This window comes from Trichosurus vulpecula, chromosome 1, assembly GCF_011100635.1.
Source record: "Trichosurus vulpecula isolate mTriVul1 chromosome 1, mTriVul1.pri, whole genome shotgun sequence".
Classification (NCBI taxonomy): domain Eukaryota; kingdom Metazoa; phylum Chordata; class Mammalia; order Diprotodontia; family Phalangeridae; genus Trichosurus; species Trichosurus vulpecula.
Genome location: NC_050573.1, coordinates 69,819,990 through 69,829,141, shown reverse-complemented (window position 1 = coordinate 69,829,141; position 9,152 = coordinate 69,819,990). Strand labels below are relative to the sequence as shown.

Here is a 9,152-nt window from a genome sequence, read left to right as displayed (position 1 = left end):
GGAATTCAGTTTTGCACATAATTGAGTTTAAGATTTCTGCGAGACATTAAGACTTCCAGTAGGCAGTTGGAGAAGGGATAATGGAGGTAGGGAGGGTGGTTAGGGCTAAATAAACAGTCCTGTCGATCATTTGCATAGAGATGATCACTGGAGCGGATGAGAGCACCAAATGAAATAGTACGGAGGGAGAAGAGGGACCAAGACTCAGACTTGGGTGATACCCACAGTCAGTGGGTGTGACCTGAATGAAGAACCTTCTCTTTAAAGAAGTCTAAAAAGGAGTGGTCAGACAGGTAGGAGGGGGAACCAAGAGAGAGCAGCATCGGGAAGACCTAGAGAGAAGAGAGTATCAAAGGCCAGAGGGCAGCTCTGCCGTTTTCTGGTCTGAGATCCCTGTTAGTGCTGAGATTCCAAGTACACAGAGCTGGAGAAGCAGAGATCTGCCCCTGATCCCTGGTACCTGCACTTCCACACCCAATCACTTCTGGGAAGGGAGGGAGGAAGGGAGGGCCCAGGGTCACCAGGGGCAGAGGGAGAGGAAATTCCCTTTCGAACCTGTTCCTCTGCTTCCTGCTCCTGTTGTCTGTGAGCTGCCTGGCTCCCTAGACTCCGGGATCCCTGGCCCCTTCCTTCCCACAGCCATGGCCACCGCCCCAGGACTGCCCAGGGCTCCGAAATCCAAGCCTACCCTCCCCTCCCACTACTATGAGGGTTTTCTGGAGAAGAAGGGACCAAAAGACAAGGTAAGGTTAACGGAGTGGGAGTCAAGGGAGAGGAGATTGGGAACTCTGCGACTGAGTAAGGAGCCTTAGGTGCCAATCTGTCACTGTCACTGATTCTCCGGGTGACTCTTCTGTCCGAGCCTTAGTTCCTTCCTCTGTCAGACAAGAGGACTGAATTAGATGATCTCCGGCATTCCTCCTAGAACATTTTCCATTCTAAAGACCCTTTTTAGCTCTAATAGACTCATTCAGGACTATGGGATTATGGAACTCAATGCAGTCGGGCTCTGGAGCAAAGGGCTCTGGTGCCAGGGAAGTCTTGTCCATAACAGTCTCTGTCTCTGTCTCTCCCTCCTTCTCTCTGTTTCTCTCCTTACTTCCTTCTCTTTCCCTCCTTCTATCTCTGTCTCTTTCCTTCCTTCCTTCCTCTCTCTGTCTCTTTCTGTCTCTCTGTCTCTCTCTCTCTCTCTGTCTCTCTGTCTCTCTCCTTCTCTTTCTCTCTTTCTCTCCTTCTCTCTCTGACTCTCTCTCTCTTCTTCTCTCTCTCCATTCTTCTATGTCTCTCTTTCCCTCCTTCTATCTTCTCTCTTTCCCTCCTCTCTCTCTCTCTGTCTCTGTCTGTCTCTCCTTCCCTCCTTCTATCTCTGTCTCTCTTTTCCTCCTTCTCTCTCTCTCTTTCTCTCTCTCTCTCTTTCTCTCTCTCTCTCTCTCTCTAGCTCTCTCTCTCTCTCTCTCTCTCTCTCAACCCCCCTTCTCTTTTCTCTCTTTCCCTCCTTCTCTCTCTCTCCCTTCTTCTCTCTCTCTCTGTTCTTCTCTATCTCTCTTTCCCTCCTGAATTCGTGTGTGTGTGTGTGTGTGTGTGTGTGTGTGTGTGTGTGTGTGTGTAGGCAGTCTGTGGGCCCAGGGCCAAAGCCTGGTTCTTAGGGTCACCTAGCACAGCCATATGGGTATGTGAGCTTAAGGAGAGGAGATCAGGAACTCTGAGACAGAGTTAAGAGCCTTCAAATCTGCTTCCAGTTCTGTCCCTGATGCTCTGTGTGACCTTCCTCCCTTCTGAGCCTTACTTTCCTCCTACAGCAAACAAAGGAATTGACCTCACTCTCTGTTCTAAGGACCTTTTTAGCTCTGACAGACCCATTCAGGGCAATAGGGTCATAGAGCTCGATGTAGTCTGGCTCTGGAGCCTCAGAGACAAGGTAAATCTGTAATCTTAATGTGGTCCTTAACATGTCAGCTGGTGAAGCTGTAATGACCACTTTGGGGACTGAGTGAAGCAGTGCCTTTAACATGATCTCCGTATAATCTGATGGTGCCATGACATCTGAATGTGGCTCCTGTGGGAAATCAATGAACCCATGATGTTAGCATTTGCTGGTGAACATATAATCAATATAAAGGTTAGAGGGGCCCTCCTCTGTGAGTGCCTTGAGATGCTAAGAGCAAGAATGGGCCAATAGGGCAGCCTAAAGCCTATTGGGGCTGAAGTGAGAGGGGTCCCTCTAGGGGTCACCTTACCTCCCCGTCTCATGTTTGTCCCTCCTTCTCTCCCTTTTTGATCCCCAGGATTATAAGAAGTTCTGGGCTGGCCTCCAGGGCCTCACTATCTTTCTCTACACCAGCAACCGGGACCCCCAGGTAAGGAAGAAGGGGCAAAACATCCCAAATCTCTCTCAAACACACACTCTGGTTCCTTCTAGATGCCCATCATCCCCTATCTATCCACGGCTGGGTTGGGCAATTCCTAACTCTTTGGCTTGGTGGAAAGAACCCTAGGTTTGGCACCAGAAGTCCTGGGGTCTAGTCCTAGCTCTTCCACTTAATAGCAATGTGTCTTTAGGTACATCCCTTCCCTGGGCCTCAGTTCCCCTCTTTGTAAAAATGATGGTGGACCCCCCTCTCTATAATTCTGAGATTCAATCCAAGGGTATAGAGTCTTTCAGAAAGTGTGATCTGTGTGGCTATGGGAGCAGGTTGGACCCCCAGAAATCTAGCCCCTTCTCCCATGGAAAGGGAGGATTAAGACCCTGGCATTCTCTACAGTATGTGGAAAAGGTGGACCTGAGCAACTTTTTGGCACTGACAGATGATGTCCCAAGGGGCAGCAGCACCACGGACCCAGGCACTCATTTCTGCCTGTCGTTGAAAGGTCAGGAGATCAGATTCAAGGTAAAGGCTTCCCTGGGGCTAGAATTGGAAAGGGGACACAGCCCTTGGCCACCAGCCCCCTCCTATTCCCTGTTTGCAGGTGGACAGCCTGGAGTCTCGGGAGATGTGGAAGGGTTTCATCATGACAGTGGTGGAGGTGAGACCCCCCCCTCCCCTTCTCTTCCACCACCCTCCTTTCCCTCCCTTCCAGGATTAGAAGGGCCCAGTTCTAGCCTCTTCCCCTGCCTCCCTCAAGAAGACAACTCCCACCTGGGACTCAGGTCCCAGGGCCCATGCTATCCTGTTCTGCCCCCAGGGCAAAATCATCCTTCTGGGTCTGGCAGGAAGGCCCCCTGCCCTCTGAATCCAATCTCTTAGTCCAGCCCTTTCTTTCAAGATCTCAGGGCTGGGCTGCTCCAGGAACAGGGCTCTATCTTTCCCTGTTTCCTTGAGAGTCCACCTGCTTGTCTCGTGTTCCTTCCAGACAGTGAGCTAGCTCCCTCTTCTTGCCTTTTGCTGCTTCCCCTTCCAGAACCCTGTAGTATGGCCCAGCTAGAGAGAGGGGAGTTAGGAGAGTGGCCCAGTAAGCCTACGTTGAATTAAATTGCAGCTGAAGGTCCCGTCCAACCTGACCCTGCTGCCAGGACACAAATACATGATGGCTGAGGCCCTGACCAAGGAAAAAGATCGCCGGGCCCAGGAGAAGCCCTCGTGAGTCTCCTGCCTGCGGGCCTCAGCCTCCTTGACCAGGAGGCAGCCAGGGTCATGGTTTGAAGGTTCTGGGGAACCAAAGGGAGATGAAAGTCAGAGGCAAGCAAGAGTTAAGGGCATGACTTTTACTGCCCTGTGAAGGAGGGACTTAGTCCTCATGGGCCCTGGTCCTCTCCTGTCCAGGAGTTGAATCCATGATTTGGGGAATGTGGTTAGCAGCAGGAGAGAGGGCCAACCCAGAACTGGGGGATTAGAGACCTGATCTCGTCCCAGCTCTGGCACTGACTCTACGAGGTCTGGGCAGATCCTTCACTTCGGAGGTACGGTTTTCCCACCTGTAAAAGGAAGAGGTTGTATTTTTGAATCAACAAGGCTGTGAGGAGTGGGGGGAACCTTTCTCAATGTACAACTTGTGTGAGTCTAGAATAACGGGGAATTTGGCATGGGGGAGAGGAGCACAGCTGGGCTGGGGTAGGGAGGAAGATTGCCAGGGGGGAGGTTCAGAGAGGGATCAGGGCTAGGATAAGTGCCATACTGGGGATCTGGCAAGGGGCTGGGGGCGGGGCTCAGAGCTAAACTAGGCGCATGGGGCTTCCTGGGCTGAGAGGGGCGTTAACAGTTGCTTCGAAGCTCGGAGGCCATCTCATTTTAGAGATGAAGAATTGAGGCCCCGAGCTAGGTGACGGAGCGGAAGCCCCGGAACGCCTGAGCTGCTATCCAGCCTCGGACCCTCATTAGCTGTGTGACCCTGGGGAACCACTGAATTACCTCAATTTCCTCATGTGTAGAATGGGGATAACAGTAGCGTTCGCCTCCCAGAGTTAGTGAGTTTCAAATGGAATAATACATGTAAAGCGCTTTGCAAACCTCAGAGCACCGTTAGCTATATTATATTAAATTGCTCGCCTAGGATCACGGGGGGGCGGGGCGGGGAGGTAACTGACTTTCCCCCTCCGCACCACCCCAAAAAGCTGCTTCCTGAATGTGAGCCGAGTGGAGGCGCAGCTGGTCCTGGAGAGGTACCCGGACTGCGGGAACATGCTGCTGCGGCCCGGGAGCGACCGCTCTGGAGGCTTCTCCATCACTACCCGCCAAACGCTCAACGGGTAAGTCGGGGCCGGGGGCGGGGCCAAGCCTGGCCATCCCACCCACTCAAGTCGCCAGTGGGACAGGAGGCGGAGCTGGAGGTCGAGGGCGTGGCCAGACAGGTCGGCCTAGTTCGCCGCGTCGGGGGCGGGGCCAGAAGCCGCCAGTCACCACGCCCCCCAATAAGGGGGTCAGAGGAATGGAGGGTGCAGGGTCAGTGAGGCGGGGGCGCGTGCTGCTGCTCTTGCAGGGCCGAGGTGGTGAGACACTACAAGGTGAAGCGCGAGGGCCTTGGTTACGTCATCGACGTGGAGGAGCCGGTGAGCGGGGAGCCACGTCTAGGGGGCAGGGCTTGGGACCCAACCGGGAGGTGGGGCCCAGGTGGGCGGAGGCTGGGAAAGTGACAGTGCTGGATGGGCGGGGCTTAGCTGGGAAGGGGCGTGGCCCCAGAGCAGCTGTCACTGCTCGGGGGCGGGGTCTTAGGTTCTTTCCCCGCGAAATTTTCTGGGCGTCCCATCTTCTTCAGCGTCCATGGAAGGAGTGGGGCGGGGGACGCTGCCCGCCCCTGATCCCCTCTCTTCCCGCAGGTCTCCTGCTCTTCTCTCCATGACGTAGTGAACTACTTTGTCTCCAACACCAAGGGGGCTTTGGTCCCCTTCTACCCAGATGAGGACTACGAGAAGGTCTTAGGTAGGTCTGGGGGTCACTCGGAGCAGGCGGGCTAGGATTCACAGCTCCTGGGTCCGGCTCTGCTTATGAATCCCAAAGCTCTCAGCTGTTAAAAGGCTAGCTAGATACCCCTCCCCCCCACCGCCTCCAGGGCTGCCCCCCTCTTTTGTGCAGTGAGTGGGCTCTGACGTGGCTTCGTGCTCTTCCTCGCGCCTCTCCTGGCCCCTCTCTCTATTCTAGGGTTTGTGGAGGCCAACCAGGAGAATGGAGAGAGCACATGGACAGTCCCCAAGCCTCCAGTCCCCCGGGTGCCAGGTGATAGCCTTCCCCTCCCCCCCTCCCTACTAAAGACAGGGATATGGACACACATGTGCAGGCAGGGTCACCTCCAGCCCCTGTCATCACCTTTTCCATTCAAGTGCCTCGTACTTTCCAAAACTTTCCCAACCTTTGTCTCATTTGACTCTCAACATGACCCCAGCCCACGGTGGGATTATTATTATCTCTGCTGTTTAAGTGGGTGGACTAAAGCCCCGAGAGAAGAAGGACCTGGTGCAAAGACACAAAGGCAGAGGTGGGACCAGAGTCCATGACTTCAGAGAATCAAAGAATCTCAGACTCAGAAATAGTCCAACCTGTACCTAGATGGAATCCCTTTCCAAAGAGATTCCTGTCCCGACCAGCGCTTCCCCCCTCCCCTTACACCACCCTATAGTGGGAAGCCTGGAGCTGTAGTGGAAACAACAGGGAAGTGAGGGTTAAGCAGGCTCTGGGCCACTTCCTTCCTGTGTGACCTTGGACCCTCTCCGGGGTTCAATTTTCTCTACAGTAAGAGGAAGAGCTTGCACAAGATGACCTCTGTGGGCTGTTCTTGTTCTAACATTTTATGATTCCATGTACAAAACACACATGACATTGACACACACAGATACAAGCATTCATTCTTTCATTTAAATATTTGTTCACACTTACTAAATGCAGATCCTTGGGGTGGGCTACAGTCGCTAAGACAATAAGCCCCTGCCCTCCAGGAGCTGAGCCTCGGAATGAGAGTGGTGGAGGGGATTGGAGAATAAGACAGAGACACAATTACAGTGGAAAGCACGATATGAGAAGACATTGAAAAGAATTACAGACACATTTTCTGGGTAGGGCCCAAAATAGGGAGATATCACCATTTCTGGGGGTTGGGGGAAGATATGGAAAGAGGCAGTTAGGAGCCCCATATACTTGAGTGCCATTCTTGGAGTTAGGAGACCCGAGTTCCAATCCCACCTTACTAGTTGGGTGACCGGGGCAAACTGTTTCCTCCTCAGTAAAATACAGCTAACGAGTGACACTTAGCTCTACCTGGCTCCTAGGGTTTGGACAAAAGTGCTCTGCAAACCTTGAAGCATTATAGGAATAGGAGCTTCTTTTATTATCTCTAAACACACATCCACATATACATCCTTATGTATAAATTCAAGCATACATGTATGCACACATAGACACATTAAGTGTGTGTTAGCAAGCAGCTCAGTATAGCAGAAAGGCCTAGGATTAGGAATCAGAAGGCTTGGGTTTGAGTCTTAACTCCAACTTAAGACCTGCGACTCTGGGTAATTTAACATTTCTTCCCCGAGCTGCTGTTTCCTTATCTGTAGAATGGGGGTAATAGTTTCTGCCCTGCCTCTTTTACAGGGTTATTGGGACAAAGAGCTTTGGAAGTAGTACAGCTCCTATTGTAGTGAACTATGGTTAGATATTCAAGGATACACTTACACATGGCTACACACATGAACGTAGGCACACACATAAAGACTCATGGGAGTGTGGGCTAGTAGAAAAAAAAACTATTGGAATCAAAGATTATAGCCCTGCATGCAAATCCTGGCCCTGACACTAGTCATTTTCCCTAGGGGTCTCAGTTTTCTCCTCTGTAAGATGATTTCTATGGACCTTTTCTACATGTCTAGAAAAACACTTGCTCCTTCTCTCCACTTAGGTACATCTCATCCCCTGGGTCCTCCCTCCCTCTCTCTCTCTCTCTCTCTCTCTCTAGGAGATGCCAAACCAAGCCAGCAGCTGCCTGGCCCAGGCAAGCCCCCCTGGGTGCCCACACCTCTGCCACATGTGCCTGCTCAGGACGAGAACTACATTATCCCCATCAGTGATGAGCCCACAGCCCAATATGTGAATGAAGATGGTGAGGGGCCCCTGGGCCTGGGCGGGGGTAGGGAAGGGAGACAACTCTGGGGAGGCCTCAGCTAACACAGACCTCTCCCTCCATACCATGGTCCTGGCCATCCATGTCACCCTCCCACAGAAGTGGCCCAGTTCTGCCGTCTGAAGGCTCCTGGTGAGAAGGAACAGCCGCTCTAGGTGGGGTTAGGGGAAGGGTACAAGGAAAAGGGTAGGAAACCAGGCCTATCTCCCGTCCCCCATCCCCATCCTCCAGCTGTGCTGGATGGCCACGAGCACTAGGTTGGAGTCCTACTTGTGTCACTGAGCTGGGTGGCCTTGGACAAGTCACCTCCTCTCTTAGCCTTAGCTTTCCTCGTCTGTAAAATGAGGATAATTAGGTTTCCTGTCTCCCTCAGATGGTTGCCATGATGAAAGCCCAACAAGTCTGTGAGGTTTATATCATCATTACCAGTTATTGTAGAACTTGTCATACTGTACAGTTGAAAGAGCTCTGAATGTAGAGTTAAGGGACCTGGGTTTGAATCCCAGTCTGGCAGCTTACTGCCGCTATGACTTTGGGCAAGTCCCCTTCCCCTCTCTGGGCTTCAGTTTTCTCATCTGTTAGATGAGAACTTGATAGTCTCTAAGGTCTGTTCTTGGTCTAGATAATGATTGCCTCTGTGCTCTCCCTTCCTCCCAGCAGCACTGCCCCTACGCCTGCCGGCTGGCCCCAAACCCAAGAAACAAGGGAAGCCACTGCCCAAAGTGCCACCTGTGCCCAACAAGGCCAAGACAGGTAGGGCCATGCTGCCTGAGCCTTTCCCACCCCCTCACTGGGTGATCCCCCACAAGCTGCACCCACAGAACTCTCAACTGCCTCTTCTTCCTCTCTCTGTCCTTCCCAGAGCCCAAAGGCCTCGCTGGCCCCAAGAAAGCTGCCCCAGGCTCTTCTCAGCCCAAGGTTCCTTTTGGCATGTCCATCTCCACAGGTGAGGGACATGGTGGGCAAGGGTATGGAGGTGGGAGAGGGGCCAGACTCGGGGGGTGATGCCAACTGTACCCTACTTTCCTTCGGCCGGGCAGATATTACTGAGGAGCTGGAAAGGAAGCTGCAGCAGAGAAGAGCCAACCTAGAGAAATGATGCTGACCAGATATGTGGACAAGGCCTTAGGCCCCAACCCCAGGGGATGCTGCCTATGATGCCTCTTCCTCTTGCTACTCCCTCCAGTTTTAACCCTCTAGCAGGTGGGGCACATCTTGAGCCCCACCTCCTCTAGGAACACCTCATCCCCCCCAACTTGGATATTAAAGGTAAAGGAACACAATGGTCCTGGCAGTGAGGCGTGGTCATGATACAAGGCCTCCTGCAAAAGGGGTGTCTGCATGCACACCTGGGTGTCTGGGGTGGGGGGTGGGGACAGGCCCCTAGAAGAGCCAGTGAAGAGTATTAAGTCAAGAGGGGCCTGAGAACAGGTGGAGTCCTCAGGAAACAGGCATCAGAGCCGCAACAGCCCTTAAAACACCCAGTGTAGCCTGCTAGGGCAGTAGGCACCTGAGAACCCAGACTATCACAGCTAGAAGAGCCCTTAGAACAGAGAACATGGAATGTCAGAGCTGGAAGGAAGCTATGGGATCATCTGGTCCAAAGCTTT

The 9,152-nt window shown here is 52.8% G+C and overlaps 1 protein-coding gene across 3 annotated transcripts; it reads left to right on the top strand.

Annotated features, from left to right (window-relative positions):
• The first annotated feature begins 543 nt into the window (after positions 1–543).
• On the top strand, positions 544–8,827 carry STAP2 (signal transducing adaptor family member 2). Of its 3 annotated transcripts, none has more exons than XM_036735510.1 (14): positions 544–743; positions 2,286–2,357; positions 2,763–2,888; positions 2,968–3,024; positions 3,478–3,578; positions 4,550–4,684; positions 4,915–4,984; positions 5,252–5,354; positions 5,574–5,648; positions 7,378–7,521; positions 7,642–7,674; positions 8,203–8,295; positions 8,405–8,488; positions 8,583–8,827. In XM_036735510.1, the coding sequence occupies exons 1-14, from the start codon at positions 642–644 to the stop codon at positions 8,639–8,641; spliced, it is 1,254 nt and encodes a 417-aa protein (XP_036591405.1). In that variant the 5' UTR covers positions 544–641; the 3' UTR covers positions 8,642–8,827. The 3 variants fall into 3 exon arrangements, with proteins under 3 accessions (XP_036591405.1, XP_036591395.1, XP_036591413.1); XM_036735500.1 differs by having other exon boundaries at positions 8,200–8,295; XM_036735518.1 differs by lacking the exon at positions 7,642–7,674.
• The last annotated feature ends 325 nt before the right edge of the window (positions 8,828–9,152 follow it).